The sequence below is a fragment of the Mus caroli genome, chromosome 9 (assembly GCF_900094665.2).
Source record: "Mus caroli chromosome 9, CAROLI_EIJ_v1.1, whole genome shotgun sequence".
Taxonomy (NCBI): Eukaryota; Metazoa; Chordata; class Mammalia; order Rodentia; family Muridae; genus Mus; species Mus caroli.
In genome coordinates this window covers 4,248,926-4,265,639 of record NC_034578.1, presented here as the reverse complement: position 1 = coordinate 4,265,639, position 16,714 = coordinate 4,248,926, and the positions used below count along the sequence as shown (strand labels likewise).

Sequence of the window (16,714 nt, the reverse complement as noted above, 5' to 3'; positions counted from 1 at the left end):
TTATACTTAATGCATTACCTACAGAGTTAACGTGAAATTTTTTAAAGTCAGGGCCAGGAGATGGCTCAGAGGGTAAAGGCCTGAACACCTGAGTTTAATCCCTGAACTGTAAATGTGCAAGGAGAGAGCTGAGTCCACAAAGTTTTTCTCTGACTTCCATATGCATGCCATGGCATACACATACACACATCACCCAAATACTATGGTATTTTTTTTAAACTATAAGAATATACAATTTAGCTGAGCATGGTGGTATATCTGTTAACCCCAGCACTCCAGAGAGCAAGGCAGGTAGATCTCTGTGAGTTTGAGGTCAGGCTGGTCTACAGAGCAAGCTCCAGGCCAGCCAGATCTATACAACAAGTCTCAATACATACATACATAAAATAAAATAAAACATAAAAACTACAATTTTTAAAATTAAATGTATTTTGTAAGTTAAACATATATAGACTGTTATTTATTTAAAGGTATTCCCTGAAAATCAAAGACCAACTTATTTTATTTTATTTTCACTTTTTTCCTAAGGTAAGGTATCATGTGACCCAGAGCTGGCATCCAGTTCTCTGAGTACCCAAGGATAACCTCGAACTTCTGATTCCCTTGTCTTTACCTCCCAAGTCCTGGGATTTCAGGACAGCATCCCCTGCCCTTCTAAAAGATAATTATCATTGCAAAATACTATCTGACACCATGACACACCCAAAAGCCCATATAAAGGTGGAAAAGGAGGCAGGCATTGTGGTTCATGCCTATAATCCCAGGAATCTGAGAGGTCAAGACAAAAGAGGCTAAAGCAAGAGAATTGCTCCAAGTCTGATGCTAGACTGAGCTACATTCTAAATTCAAGATCAGCTTGGGCATGGTGGTACACGTTAGGTAGAGCAAGACCAGCAAGACCAGCAAGACCCTGTTTCAAAACACCCTCTCCCTTCCAAAAACAGAAAACCGGAGAAGGGGAAAATGCCAACCCATTTCTGAAATTCCTTACCTTTCCCTCCCAAGCCATGACTAAGCCTCTTTCCATTACAGTATGCTTTTTAAAAGGCCTCCTAAGCCAGAAAGAGACATCTCTCCTCTTGATTCCTCTATAGTATGTAGGCTGGTGAGTTTTATATCAACTTGAGTGTCTGGGAGGAGGAAACCTCAACTGAGAAAATGCCTCTGGAAGACCAGCATGGCATTTACTTAATTAGGGATTGATGGGGGAGGGTCCAGCCTACTGTGGGCGATGCCATCCCTGGATGGTGGTCCTCAATTCTATAAGAAAACAGACCGAAAAAGCTAGTAAGCAGCACCCTTCCACAGCTTTTGCATCAGTTCCTGCCTCCAGGTTTTTGCTCTGTTTGAGTTCTTGTCCTGATTTCCTTTAATAAAGAATAGTGATATGGAGGGCTGGAGAGATGGCTCAGCAGTTAAGAGCACCGACTGCTCTTCCAGAGGTCCTGAGTTCAAATCCCAGCAACCACATGGTGGCTCACAGCCATCTGTAATGTGATCCAATGCTCTCTCCTGGTATGTCTGAAGACAGCTACAGTGTACTCATATACATAAAATAAATGAAATTTGGGGGCTGGAGAGATGGCTCAGCGGTTAAGAGCACTGACTGCTCTCCCAGAAGTCCTGAGTTCAATTCCCAGCAACCACATGATGGGTCACAATCTTTTTTTTTTTTTTTTTTTTTTTNACTCTGTAGACCAGGCTGGCCTCGAACTCAGAAATCCGCCTGCCTCTGCCTCCCGAGTGCTGGGATTAAAGGCGTGCGCCACCACGCCCGGCTTTACAATCATTTTTAATGGGATTTGATGCACTCTTCTGGTGTGTCTGATGACAGCTACAATGTACTCATATAAATAAATGAACTCTTAAAAAAAAAAAAGAAATAGTGATATGAAGATGTAAGTCAAATAAACCCTTTCCTCACCAACTTGCTTTTTGGTCATGATGTTTTATTACATTTATAGAAACCCTAACTAAGACAAGTTAGTACCATAAGTAGGGTTTTGCTGTGACAGACCTGACCATGTTGCTTGGGGGAAAGTTGTAGAAGGGTTTTGGAACTTTATGCAAGAAAAGGATTTGAATGTTCAGTGCTTAGTGAGTTCTTCTGTGAAGGCCTGGAAGATAAGAATATTGAGGGCAAGACAGAAGATGGAGGCCTTATTATGATAAAAAATGTGGTGGTGGGGGGTACCTTTGGCAGGCTCATGCTGTGCCTATATATCCCTGAGAAATTAGGCCACACAACAGATCTGGTATCAGAGATGTATTGGGGGAGGGGAGAGGAGTGGGGACCTGGGGGACAGAGAGATAGCAGGTGCAGAGAAAGAAAGAGAGAAAGAGAGAGAGAGAGAGAGAGAACTAGAGTGGCCTGCATACTAACAAGCCTAACTTGTGAAGTTTCAGAGGGAAGTTTAAAGACTCTATCAGGTCCATTTTTTTTTTTTAAATTAAGACCCTGTGGTTCTTGATAGCTGGGACTGAAAGAATCAGCTATGGTTAACAAGATACCAAAACCACCTTCGCTTTGCTGGGATGCTGGATGCTGGTCAGCTAGAACTAAAAAATTAGCACCAATTAAGAGGAGACCAATGGTGCTAAGGTGAAATCTGTAAAGTGTTTCCTGACAGTCAGCACACAGTAACTATGTACCAGAGGCAAACAAGGTTGTCCCTCGTGCTGGCAGCTGATAAGAGTGATCCAGGTAGTATGTATTTTGAAGGAGTCATGGAGATCAGCTGAGGCTTGGCGGTATGAGAGACCAAGAGAGGCCATTGGTGAAGGTGCGATCTCAGTCGTTGAAGACCCTGGATGGAAGGGTCATGCAAAGAATCGGAGCCTTGGCACTGAAGAGAGCCTAGGAGAGGCCAGAGGTGAAAGTGCAGCCCGCTTGCAGCAGACCCCAGAATTTTGGAAAAACTGGTTCAATGGGATGATGACCAAAAGCAGCAGCAACAGTGGAATAAAGTCAGAAGAAAAGCTGTGTGTGATGGAGATGGTGGAAAAATGACCCCTTGGAGAAACCCAGAAGACTGCAGTGAATCCCAGACATCGCATACTGAGTTATTTACACCTTTGGAGTATGGTTTTGCTTTGATTTGATTCTAACTGTTCCCTGACTCTTAAAATTTTTTATATTTTTAATGTGACGTTTTTTGAGGATGAATGAGAAAGAAAAGGGTGAGACTTAATAGTAGTGTGCTTGCATGTCAAGCTGACAAGGACTCAGTTGTGACAAGGAGTCTGGATAGTTTTATGTCAACTTAGCACAAGCTAAAATCATCTGAGATGAGGAAATCTCAGTTAAGAAAATGCCACCATAGATCTGATTACAGGGAAGTTTCTTATTTAGTGATTGATGGGGGAGGACCCAGCCCACTGTGGGTGGTGCCATCTGGGCTGATGATCCTGAGCATTTAAGAAAGCAGGCTGAGTAAGCCAGTAAGCAGCATCCTTCCATAGCCATTGATTCCATCAGCCTACCCTGTGGAGGTCCTTTCCTGACTTCTTTGACGATTAACAACGATATGGAAATGTAAGTCAAATAAGCCCTTTCCTACCCAACGTACCTTTTGGTTATGGTGCTTCATTGTGGCAATAGAAACCCTAAGAATCTTACAATAAAATTTTGTTTCCTTTACAAAAACACTTATGAGAGGCTTAGAGACACGGCTCAGCAGTTAAGAGCACTCTCTGTTCTTGCAGTGGACAGGGGTTCTCAGTATCCACAGGACAGCTCACAACTGTCCTTACGGTCTGATGCTCTCCTCTGGCCTCTGAGAGTACCAGGTTCCCTTGTGGTACATAGACATGCATACAGGTTAACACTCATATACACAAAAAATAAACAAACAAAAAATTCATAAACTTATGAATGGGAGAAGGACTGGAAAAAAAACCTATATAAGAATGTTCACTACTGCATTCCTAATAGCTTCAAATTGTAATAACCCAAAAGGATAAACTGTGGAATAATATTCGTGGCACACAAAGTAACAGTGATAACAAGCCTCTCTCCCTCGGTCCCCCTCTTCCCTTCCCCCTTCTCTCCCTGTCCCTGCTCCCTTCTATTGGATCTTTTGGTTCTTAAGGTTCAAGCAGAAGGAAATGAAGTTAGTAGAGGTAAAAAAAAATTCTTCCACCTAAATCCTAAAACAGCTCCTAAACAAAAACAAGTTGGCTCCTGAATGAGATTTTCAACAGGTAAGCATACATCCCACACTGATTAGCGCGTTGTGGTGTAGTGCCCGCAGAAACCTGCCTGAGATGTAACTTCAAAAGGAAAAGAGCCACAGAAGAGCTTATGTTCCTAAGCAGTCCCTTTGTCTTTCAAATAAAACCAACTTAATTAGACTTTTGCTTAGTGCAAAAGGAAATTGTCAGTTTGAAACTGTAGGTTTTGATATTAGGTCACTGGCCGGTGTCTAGTACTAAGAGTTCCTGTCAAGAAAAAGACTGGCAACCTCCCTCCATTTCCTAACAGCCAGGCTAAGAGTCCTCAGTGGTAAGGCAGGGGCCCAAAATGCCATGGCGCATGCGTACTGAGCCAAGGGGCCCACTTCTCTCCCAGGCCCCGCCCTCTGGGCGGCGCCCCTCCCCCTGAACGTGGTGGCAGGTCCTACGGCTGTGTCACTATGGAAACGACTACTGCTTTCTTTACCCTGGTCATAAGCAGGATGGCGGCTGGGGAGCCGCGGGATGGAGGCGGCTACTACTTCAGATTCCTGCCTCATAGAACCTTCTCGTCGCTGAGCGCCCGGGAGATCACCAGCCGGCTCCGCCAGTGGTGAGGGCCGAGGGGCGGAAGTGGCCATGCGGCGGGCTCAGGTCGGTGGGCTGGGGCCGTGGCACCGCGCTCGTGTCCTGGGGTTCTCTCCCTGTTCGTGTTCGTGTCCGTGCTCAGGGACTCGGCTCTGCGCTCCCTCAACTCCGGCCAGGGCCCACTGACTCTTCCCCCTCTGCTAGGTCCATGCTGGGCAGAATCCAGGCGCAGGCGTTCAGCTTCGACCAGACGTTCCAGCCCTACCAAAAGGATGATTTTGTCATGGTTGGTATTGGGGGAATGGGGGTGGGGGGCTCTTTTGGATGTTCTTGGGAACACTCCATGACATGTTCTTAGAGTTTGGGAGTAATAAAAAGTGCAGGTTGGGTTTTCTTTTGTTTTGTTTCTTAGGGGGCTTTTTGACAGAGTGATTCATTCTGTAGACCAGACTAGCCTGGCATTCACTGGGATCCTCTTGCCCCTGCCACCCAAGTGCCATCATAACCACCTTGCCAATATCTTTTACCTACCTTCGGAATTCTGCCTTAGATAACTTTACAAATCTGTAATTATTTTAGACAGTGTCACTGTGTAATTCACGATGGCCTCAACTCGTATCAGTCAGTCATCCTGCTTCCGAATCCCAGTTCTGAAATACAGGCATGTGCTACCGATGTTGACTAAAAATTCAATGGGATTTTTTTTTTTTTTAACAAGCACATCTTGTTTTTAAATACTACTACGGGGAGGCAGAGGCAGGCGGATTTCTGAGTTCGAGGCCAGCCTGGTCTACAAACTGAGTTCCAGGACAGCCAGCTATACAGAGAAACCCTGTCTCAAAAAACCAAAAAAAATTAAAAAAAAAAATAAAAAAAATAAAAAAATAAAAAATAAAATAAAATTAAATACTACTACGTGGATTTACCCCTGACTTTATTAGGCTTCACTCCAAATACTTTTGGTTTCTGCAAATCACACTCACCCTGAGAAGTGGGCATCAGGCTGTAACAGCAGTACCCAAACAGGATTTCCTCCCAAAGGTTTTGAGCAGTGGCCTGTTTGAAAAAACCTTTAGCTAGAAGGGAATTTTTTAAAGAAGGCAAAGTTCATTCAAAGGTGTGAGATTTTTATGTGCATCTTAAAACTGAGCCCCATCGTTTTCAGTGTTGCCTCCTACCCAACAGTAGGTAAAGTGTTCAAGTTTGTGAAGTGACCTTCATTCCTTGCCGTTCTCCTCTGACCATTGACTTTATAGCTGGCATGTAATCTATTCACTCTGATAATTTCTAAAAGCCCACTGTGTGCTAGGAATATAGCTTCCTCAATAGCCAGAGATAGAGACCTCGGAAGAATGTCTTCGGCCCTCACCAAAATGCCAGCAAATAACATCAGCCATCTTACCCACTGCCATGAGTGAGGAGAGCAGGAAAACAATCCATCCGATTGTCCCTGCCTCCACATAGGAGTGGTTCACTTCCATGAACCCTGTACAGGTGAAGCCTGGCCTACTCCTTGTTCCAGCTGGCCAGCTTCCCTTAGTCCCTTGTCATGACCCTGTCTCTTCATATGAAACTGAATCAGAGGTCTAACCTACAACAGGATAACATTAACATCTACAATGACCATCTTTCTGAGCACACTTTGATGCTGAAGAAAGGACATGAATTCTGAGCTACGTTTTCTAATCTGTATGCCATAACAGAGGGCAAATTGGTCTCACAGTCCATTTCCCGTTACGTGTGGTAGGGTTTTAATGCCATGTTATTACTAATGACATGTCTTAGGCATGGTTAGATTTTGATAATCTACCAGTACTGACCCTCTACTGATTTTTAAGATCAAAATTTTGAAATGCTACATTATTTTCTTTTTATTTATTTATTTTTGAGACACAGTTTCACTGTGTGGCCCTGGTGGCCTCAAACTCACAGAGATCTGCCTGTCCAAGTGCCGGGACTAAAGGTGTGTGCCACCACAACCAGTTTTTTTCTTTGATATTTTTTGTTGTTTCCATATATAACATTTAATATACCTGTTTATTCAGTAAATACTTGTTAAATGCTTTCTATATCCCACTTGGAAGTTGTTAAGATGAGCTCTCATCCTAGTTTATGAGGCACACACAGTTCCAACAAATCAGTCTTCACCACATACCGAAGTAGTGTTCTAATAGAGACTGTAGAAAATGTCCTGGGCACAGAGGGAAGGGTCAGCTGATACAACGTGACAGAAGGTATACTTTTTCTTTCCCTTCTTCCTTTTGGTTGCTTAGTAGAGTTCTTCGGTGGACTCAGTATTCATCCATAAAACTCAACAGATTTCTTTCCATAATTCCAAGCATTCATTTCTTTCTAATTTTAAAGTTCTTCTTGGGCTAGAGATGCAGCTGAATTGGTACAGTATGAGTTTAGAATGCATAAGGTCGGGGGATCCATCCCAGCACTACATACACCAGACACAGTGACATATGCCTGTAATCTCAACTCTGGGAAGGATGGAGGTAAGTGGTTCTGTTCAAAATCATCTTTGGCCCAGGCTAGCTCAAAACCAAATAAAGCAAGACTCATATTTAAACTACTGGGGATCCACGCATGGTGACTCCAGTTCTTTGAGCTATTCTGAGGTCCTCATTCTCCACTAATCTTGAAAATGGCTCAGAAGTACTCAGGAGGAGGCTTAAGGATGATTAGATGCTAAAAGGAGGAGGGGAAAAGTGAATCCTAGGGTTCTGACAGTCGACTAGAGTAGCTGACTTTACTAAACACATAAAAGACTCGAGAGTAAATGATGCAAATTAAATTTATTGTTAGGCATGTTCAGCTACAAGGTGCATGCAGGTGGCTGTCTTCTAGCTCATTGACTGTAATGTTACTTTAGGGTCTCAAGAGAGCACAATCAGATCAACACATGGGGCTCAGAGCCTCACCCTGGTGTGCCAGATAATGAGTTTTCCATGTAAACGGTGACAAACCTTTTATTTTGCAGAACTTTGCCTAGAGGCCTGCATAGCCTCCTGTGTCCACTTCAGGAGCAGAAATTAGGCTAGTGGCTGCATCCCATTAACCCTAGCAGATTTGGATGAGGAAATACCACCGGCTCAAAATTCCTTAAGGAAGAGAGGGCTGATAGGGACTGTATAAGGCAGCAGTGAGACCAACACTGCACTCAAGACTATGGGCTGGACTTGTAACTCAGCCCGTGCACCCACCCACCTAGTAGGCAGGCCCTGGGGTCCAACTCCCGTTACAGGGAGGGGAATGACAAGACACCTTTTTCATGTTACCAAACACATTTATTTAATCTTTGCATCAGTACCTTTCTTAATGCAAACTATTTTGATATTTTTAAGGAGTACATCATTTTACTAAAGCTGACATTTAGGAAACCCCTGCAGATACCTTGATGTCAATTCTGTAACAAACCAACAAAACCATTTACACATACACAGACCCCTTCTGTGCTCGCTTCTGAGGCACATTTATGAATGCTAACCAAAACCACTAAACAAATAAAAATAATCTTTTTATAAAATCTATTTAAAAAAAAAACACACACATTTCAATTGGCAGCCAGTTGCTGTAAGTCAGTTGGTCTACTTCTGTTTATGACATCTAAACAGAATTAAAGGAATACCCAGTGTTTGAGACAGGCTGTCCTCATACTCTCAATCCTCCTGCTGAAGACTGTAAGCATATGGCCTCCTATGTAGTTTCTCTGTCTCTGTCTGTCTGTCTGTCTGTCTGTCTGTCTGTCTCTCTCTCTCTCTCTCTCTCTCTGTGTGTGTGTGTGTGTGTGTGTGTGTGTGTGTGTGTGTGTGTGTAGGCACCTGTGTGTTTAAGTGCATGGGTGAGTTTGTGCCGTACTACACATGTGGAAGCTGAAAGGCAACTTTGAAAGTCAGTTCTTTTCTTCAAATACATAGAGCCTCGATTGGACTCAGGTCCTAAGACTTGTTTGTTTTATTTTCTGAACCACTGTCCCTTGGTTTCATTTCTTTTCTTTCCTTAAAGAATCAAATAGCCAGTTATGGTGGCGCACACCAGTAGGATTTGCTGAAGGAGGCAGAGACAGGAAGATAAAAAAAAAAAAAAGAAAGAAAGAAAGAAAGAAAGAAAGAAAAAAAAGAAAAGAAAAAAAGAATCAAATACAATAACCTTTTTCTTGATTTAAAAGTCTAGCCACTGTGATGCTACATGTCTTTAATCCAACACTCAAAGATAAAAAAGTAGGGACCTCCAGAGTACAAGGTTATCCTTGAATATATAGCAAGTTACAAGTATGCCTAGCTTGAGTGCTGGAGCAGTGGCTCAGCAGTTAAGAACACTGACTGCAGTTCCAAAGGACCCCGATTCAAATCCCAGCAACTGCTTGAAGGCTCACAGCCGTCTGAACTGTCATTTCAGGGCTGGAGAGATAGCTCAGTGGTTAAGAGCACTGACTGCTCTTCTGGAGATCCTGAGTTCAAATCCCAGCAACCACATGGTGGCTCACAACCATCTGTAATGACATTGGTGCCCTTTTCTGGTGTGTCTGAAGACAGCAACAGTGTACTCACATATAATAAATAAATTAATTTAAAAAAAAGTTTAGTTTGGAAACATGAGACACACTGTCAGAAAAAAACCAAATCCTTCAAGCTGGACATAGCAGCTCATTTCTGCGCTCCTAGCACAGTGTTGAGACCAGAGGAATACGATTTTGAAGGAAACTTTGGGCTACATAGCAAATTCAAAACCAGCCTGAGCTACAGAAGGAGAGCCTGTCAAAAAGACAAGGACTGAGGTTGTAGCTCAGTGGTAGAGCATGTTCAATGTAGACAAGGTTCTGGGTTTGATGTCTAATACCTTTAAAAAAATATGTTAAGCAAAGCTTTTCTTCTTTGTATCAAATGATGTTTTATTAGTTTTGTTCTAACATTCTCCCTTGCAATTTATATTTTAGGCTTTTTTCAAAGACCCAAATGTTATTCCAAATTTGCAGTTACTCTCAGATTCTTCTGGACAGTGGACCACATTAGGTAAAGATTTTTTTATTTTAATTTCCAAGTTACTATTTTAATAAAATTTTGCCTCAGGAATTATCCCTAGTGATTTGTATCAGTAAAGTACAAATTGTGACATCGTGATATGTATGACCAGCTGTGTCCCTGCATCTCTGTCCTGGGAGTCTCTTGCTGTCATCCTGGCATAGCACATCAGAAGAGTTTTCTCTTAGTAGTTTAGGAAAATATGCATTGTATATTTTATATTTGCATATCCTGCTAAAGGCAAGTCGAGTTGATATGAGTAAGAGGAAACATGCACTTCTGAATTCATTGGTGCACTAAGTGGGGACATTTGAGATCCCCAGCATCACATAGTCAGGTGTAGTTGTACACACCTGAAACACCTGTAATCCCAACACTGGAGACATAGAGAGCAGCAGCAGGAGAAGTTCAAGGCCCTCCTATAATACATGGCCAATGTAAGGAGAAGGGTGGAATGAAAGAAAAATGGTTCACCAGTGAAGAGACACAGTGCCCTTCCAGAGGACCTGAGTTCACTTCCTAATACCCATATCTAGCATAACACTATTGCCTATGACTCCAGCTCCAGGGGCCTCAATGGTACCCATGTACACGTCCACACACCCACATAGACATACACACACTCATGCAATCAAACCTCTTGAAAGAGATAGGGAAAGAAAAACTAATACTGTGTTCCAGGTTTTTCCATAGAAGTGAGAACATGGTGAGAGAGATAGATGGTCAGGTCAATCCAGAGGGGAAGGCTGGGGACACTATCCACTGATGGGAAGACCTGGGCAGAGCATAGCCACAGCTCTCATGGGATTCTGACATTCATTGCCTGCCCTGGAATGTTTTAGAATAATAACAAATCATAGAGAGATGACTTCTTAAAGGGGGACCTTTCTCTAGATGACACGAATACACTAAAACAGTCCTGAGAAGTTTTATTTTTAAAAAGTGTGTGTGTGTGTGTGTGCGCGCGCGCGCGCGCGCGCGCTAGCATGTGTCTGCACGTGCAAGCAAGTCATATGGAGATAAAGAGGTCAGAGGAGCACTTTGAGGAATCAGCTCTTCCAGACTGAAGCTATGATACTTGCCTGGGCAATACTTTTTTTTTTTTTTTTTTTTTTCCTTTTATTTTTTTTTTTTTTTTTTTTTTTTGACCTTTAACTTTATCTGTATTTATTTTATGCTGAATTTATTCCCGGGCCATGAGTTTTTGTTTCTTCAGTTTCTTCTGGGATATCTTTTTCTTCTGTGCAACCTCCTCTTCTGGCTTTGGAACGATCTGTTCCTTCTCAGTGAGGATCATCTCAATGTGGCAGGGGGAGCTCATGTATGGGTTAATCCGGCCATGAGCTCTGTAGGTTCGTCGGCGCATCTTAGGTGCCTTGTTCACCTGGATGTGTTCAATGACTAGAGAATCTACGTCTAAACCCTTAAGTTCAGCGTTACTCTCAGCATTTTTAAGCATGTGCAGCAAAAATTCAGCACTCTTTTTTGGCCACCGACCCTGTGTCCAGCCCCACTGTTTGGCCTGGGCGCACCTACCGACTCCACCATTATACCGCCGGAATGGCACACACTGCTTCTTTAAAGTGACATCCTTCAGATACTCGGTGGCTTTGCGGATATGCATACCCTTGATGGCCTGGGCGGTTTCCCGGGTGTTCTTAAAGTGAACACGAAGGTTTGACCCTCTTGATTTGCATGATTTTGTGGGGTTTTCTGGGTCAAGAGAGTAGCGAACCATCTTGGCAGGTGACCTCTGGCCGCTTACAGGAAGAGCTGGGCAATACTTTTACCAGTTGAGTCTCCTAAAAGATTGTTTTGAAAACAAACATGAATATCACATTTTAAATTCAAGATTGAGGTCTCAGTCATGCCACAGGTTACACCACTCCACTTTAAAAAAAAAAAAAAGTAACACCAATGTGTGTACAAGTAAATGCAAATTGCTTAGAAATTACGTTTTGTTTAGGAGGTAGCCTTTTGTTAAACTTCCAAAGTGTGTCTTCGTGGAACTCTAAGAAGCCTTAACACAAAGTAACTTTTTAGAGTAATCGTTAAGAACAAGTTACAAAAGGGTTTCTGTTAGACTCAGCAGGTCAGATTTTATTGCTTTTGGCCAAGGAGTGCTGCCAAATTCACAGAGTACAAAGCTGGTACAACCTGAGCTGCAAACTACTACAAAATTAAGCTCAGTTTCTAAACTCATGGATTTGCCAACTTGGATTTTTCAAGAGCGAATAATCAGAGCTAGGTGACATGGGGTTTTTTAAATGTTCATAGTAAACTGTGTTTGCGGAAGGAAGGAAGCGGCAAGTCACCTCATCCCAGCACAGGCTTCACAGAGCAGTGCTCCCCTGCTCTTAAGTTTTTTTCAATGATTTCATTTTTTAAAAATGTATTCTAGGGGTTGAGGATTTAGCTCAGTGGTAGAGTGCTTGCCTATCAAGTGCAAGGCCCTGGGTTCGGTCCTCAGCTCTGGAAAAAAAAAATGTATTCTAGCCCGGCAGTGGTGGCACATGCCTTTAATCCCAGCACTTGGGAGGCAGAGGCAGGCAGATTTCTGAGTTCGAGGTCAGCCTGGTCTACAGAGTGAGTTCCAGGACATCCAAGGCTATACAGAGAAACCCTGTCTCGAAAAAAAAAAAAGTATTTTATGAGAATTTCATACATGTATACAATGAATGTTGACCATAACTCCTCCCTTTTAGTACCCTCTAACTCTGTGGATAACCTCCCCAAACACCTCCCACCTCCCACTCCCACCTCCACTTTTTTTTTTTTTTTTTTTCCCAGCGAACTCTCCAAGCCCAGTAGGGCTGTCCATTTGTGCAGATAGGTGCGGGGCATTCCCCGGAACATGGGTGAATTACCAGAGGCCACACCCCAAAAGAATGATCCCCACCCCCACCCCCACACCACTTCCCCAGGCTGCCAGCTGTCGGTATCTCCTCAGGGATGGGTCCTTGTTAGCTCCTCCCATCATCTCATTGGAATTTTAGGTAAACACAGCTGTTGTGGGTTAGTAAGTGCGACAGGCCTGTTCTGCCTCGTCCTCCAGCTCTTAACCCTCTTTCCGCCTCCTCTACCAAGGTGTTCCCTTAGCCCTTGCTATTGAATTGCAAAATTACATGTATTCATGGTGTGTGTGGTCAGAGAAGTTTGCAGGAGTTGGTTCTTGGTCCACCGTGCAGGTAGGTCCCTGGAATTTAACTCTGTGCTGACCTCATTAGGTCTGTTTCCCCTCGGAGCCGTTTTACCAGACCTTATTCTAAGCTGGGAATGAAACCCTGTACAAAGAGAGCTTCTGAAATAGCATGTTTGCCTCAGGGGTAATAATTACAAGTTTAAAATTAGACACACTCCACTAGGGTCTATTTTCTAAGATGTATTCCCTATTTGTGTGTGTGTGCGTGGATGTGCACATGCATGCAGATGCCTAGAGAGACCAGAAAAGGGTGTTGGGTCCCTGGAGCTAGGGTTACAAGCACCGAGCTACCTGGCTGGGTGCTGAGCTCTGGAAGAGCTGGGAGTGTTCTTAAGCATGGCACAGACTCTCCAGCCCAGCACTTTTCATTTGAAGAGGGATTTCTTATATGTTCCCAGTGCTCTTCAGCAGCCTGTCTTCCTTTCTCTCCTTTCATTTTCTGTTGCTATTATATTTCTGATAGATTGGCATCTTCCCTTCAGTTTTCATCTGGAGTCTTCATAAACAACAACAACAACAACAACAAAAAGTCAGCTCTTTAGGTTTCTCTGAGACAGAGTCTTACTCCATAGCCCAGGCTGTTTTGAAACTGCAATCCAGATTTAACTTTGAACTCAAAGCAGTCCTCAGCATCTGGAGTGCTGGGAGTGCAGGCCTGCGCCACCACATCCATTTTATGCAGTGCTGGGAATTGAACCAAGGGCTTCATGTATGCTAGGAGTACTCTACCAAGCAAGCGAAGCTGTCTCCAGCCCCAGAAGGAAGCATTGTTAAGCAAGAAGGGGCTGCGAGAGGAAGATTTGAAGGTTTTAGCCTTGCTAAACTGTGGAAAAACTAGAAACCTTATTTTGAAGAGAACACCAAGGATATGGTAGGAAACCATCTGATGAAGGGATCAGGGTGTGACTATGGATTTAATTAGTCATTTCAGCAGAAACCAGAAATAGAAATAGGATAGTATCAGTAAAAATGCTGCTCACTTGAGCTCAGAGCTCCTGGATGTCTTAGCCTAGGGGCTGAGCCATAGAATTTCTCAGCTTTCAACCTGAACTGTTTGTTAAAAAACAGGAAAGACCCAGAAGGTGGTTCATTCAGAGCAGGAGAATGAACTCAATTTTAACTTTGAGGGCTCAGCGACTAAGACCTTGCACTGCTCTTCCAGAAGACAACCTAAGTCCAGTTCCCAGCAAGCTTTCAGGCCATTCCCATTCAGGACCTCCAATCCCCCTGGCTTCTGAAGGCACCTGCACACACCTCACATAATCTTAAAAAATAATCTTTGTGAATCAGAGGTCATTTTTCTAGAACAAAGAGCCTCTAATCTTATCATCAAAGACAGGGTCATCCCATACAGAGCTCTGGGGGTCAAGTTAACCCCTAGAAACCTTAGGAATTGGTTCACCTGGTGCCTGAAGCACTCCTGCAACCATTAAGAGCTGTGGGAACACTCCCAGTACGCCCTGAAGGCATAAGATAAAAACTAAAATGAATTATCCTTGAGCCTAAGAGTGCACGGAATCTGTCTTCTCCCAGGCTTGCTGGGAAGCTGTCATCCAGTCCCTAGACATTGTCTTCCTGGTATGAAGTGGAAATGGCTGTCCCACATTCATCCCATGGCTGTATTTTATTTTATTTTATCTTATCTTATCTTATCTTATCTTGGATTTCTCACTCTGTAGACCCGGCTGGCCTGGAAATCAGAGATCCACCTACCCCTGCCTTCTGAGTGCTGGGATTAAAGGTTTGTACCACAAGTGTATTTTAGGAGTACTGCCTCAGAGTAAACTCTACCTCTGTCTTACTTGTCTCCAATTTAGACAAAACGTTGAGCCTTAATGAGGTAAAGTTTGGAATCTTTTGAGGTAGGATAAGTAGTATTTTGCATGTGAGGAAACTGAATTTAGGAACTAGGGACAAAATCCTATTTTGTATAATATACAATCCTAAATTGCATTGCCTTGACTTCATCTGTTCTCAGCTACTTCCCAGCAGCCCCTGCTCAGAATGCAGTTAGGCCATCATCCTGTGAACTGATAGAATGCACCAGTCCATGGCAGATACTCTTTCACACCTTCAAATCTGAATTTAATTTAGTAAGTCAGACTTATTAAAATGACATGCTCGCCAGGTTGGGGTGTGCACCAGTAGACCCTTCATGATGGAGAGTGGGGGTGGCAGATGCAGGTTGCAGGTTATTGCCAGTTCAGGGCCAGCCTGGTTTACAAAAACTATCTCCGCATGCACACTGCACATGTCACTGCTTCTCCCATGCAGTGTCCACCAGCCAATGCCATGGATCTGCCAGGCTTTCCTCGAGGCCCTTGGGTCTTTCTGAATCGCTCAGAGTTATTCCATCGTAGTCTGTAGGCTTTTTACTTTATCTGCTCCCAAGAGGGTTGGGCCTCAGAAACAGCAGGCCCTTCTCTCTGCAGCACAGCTTTTGAAGTCACTGAAGCACACACAGTTCCTAGCTTCAGGCATCTTCCTAGGCCCCATGTCCTGGATTGTAACCTGCAGTGACAGGTTCCAACATGAGCTGGTGGGTAGCCAAAACACAAAGTGCAGACAGATGCCAGGGTTACTTTTCAGTCCTGGCATTTCTCAGGCTGGTGATACAGCAGTGGAGGGCGGTCAGAAGACAAAGGAACACCATCTTGTATAAGACTATGTATGTAGGGTAAAAGGGGGCAAGGGGAGACATTGATGGAGATGATAATAATAAAAATATTTGTCTTCACTTTTGTAGCTGTATAACTTAATTTTTACTAACAGAAAGATCTTTGTGGGTTTTTTGGGGTTTTTTTTTGTTTTGTTTTGTTTTGTTTTTTTAAGACAGGGTTTCTCTGTGTAGCCCTGGCTGCCTTGCCTTCTATAAACCAGGCTAGCCTTAAACACGTAGAGATCCACCTGCCTCTGCTTCCATTCTGCTAGGATTAAAGGCTTGTATCACCACCATGCTGGTGAAAATTCTATTTCTAAAAGAAATATTCAAGGAATAAGTGTAGCCTGGGGACTGGGAGGCAAAGAGGGAGGAGCCATGGCCATACAGGAAGCAGAGCCCAGTGCAGTTAATTAATCCACACTTCCCTTTGGACATGCAGAGTCTTGGTCAGAGCTACTCTAAGTTTTACCTTGGCCTGGAAAACTTTGTGTCATACATGCTGTCAGTGAGACCTAAAGGAGACTTTGTAATGAAGAGAAAACATTTCAAGGCATCCTCAAAGACTTCACAGATGATAGCTAATTAAATTATTGTTTTGGTTTTGATGTTTTGTTTTCTGAAACAAGGTCTCACTGCAGCCCTATTTGGAACTTGCTACATTGATTTATCCTCCTGCCTTTGCTTCAAGTGATAAAATTGTAGATAGAAGCCACCACAATGCTCAGCTTTTTGTTGTTACCATTTATGTGTGCACACATGCCCTAGGATAATTTTCAGGAGTTGGTTCTGTTTTTTTATCGTGTGGGTCCAATAGATTGAATTTAGGTCATCAGAATTGGTAGCAAACACCTTTATCCACTGACCCCATTGTGCCAACCCTTGGTGCTTTGGTTTGATGTGTGTGTGTGTTTGTGTGTTCTGGCTAGTTTTCTGTCAACTTGACACAGCTGGAGTTATCACAGAGAAAGGAGCTTCAGTTGAGGAAATGCCTCCATGAGATCCAACTGTAAGGCATTTCCTCAATTAGTTAGTGATCAAGGGGGAAAGGCCCCTTGTGGGTGG

General features: G+C 43.3%; 2 protein-coding genes across 3 annotated transcripts in view; one reads left to right on the top strand and one right to left on the bottom strand.

The window, feature by feature from the left end:
- The first annotated feature begins 4,585 nt into the window (after positions 1 to 4,585).
- Positions 4,586 to 16,714, top strand: part of Cfap300 (cilia and flagella associated protein 300) — a 21,535-nt gene continuing 9,406 nt past the window's right edge. For both annotated transcript variants that reach the window (XM_021171927.2, XM_029482084.1), the window contains exons 1-3: positions 4,586 to 4,786; positions 4,966 to 5,047; positions 9,704 to 9,779. In XM_021171927.2, the coding sequence (XP_021027586.2) occupies positions 4,635 to 4,786; positions 4,966 to 5,047; positions 9,704 to 9,779 (310 nt within the window). In that variant the 5' untranslated portion in view covers positions 4,586 to 4,634. The remainder of the gene's footprint in view (positions 4,787 to 4,965; positions 5,048 to 9,703; positions 9,780 to 16,714) is intronic.
- On the bottom strand, positions 10,939 to 11,560 carry LOC110301461 (60S ribosomal protein L17). Its single transcript, XM_021171928.1, has one exon. The coding sequence runs from the start codon at positions 11,524 to 11,526 to the stop codon at positions 10,972 to 10,974; it is 555 nt and encodes a 184-aa protein (XP_021027587.1). The 5' UTR covers positions 11,527 to 11,560; the 3' UTR covers positions 10,939 to 10,971.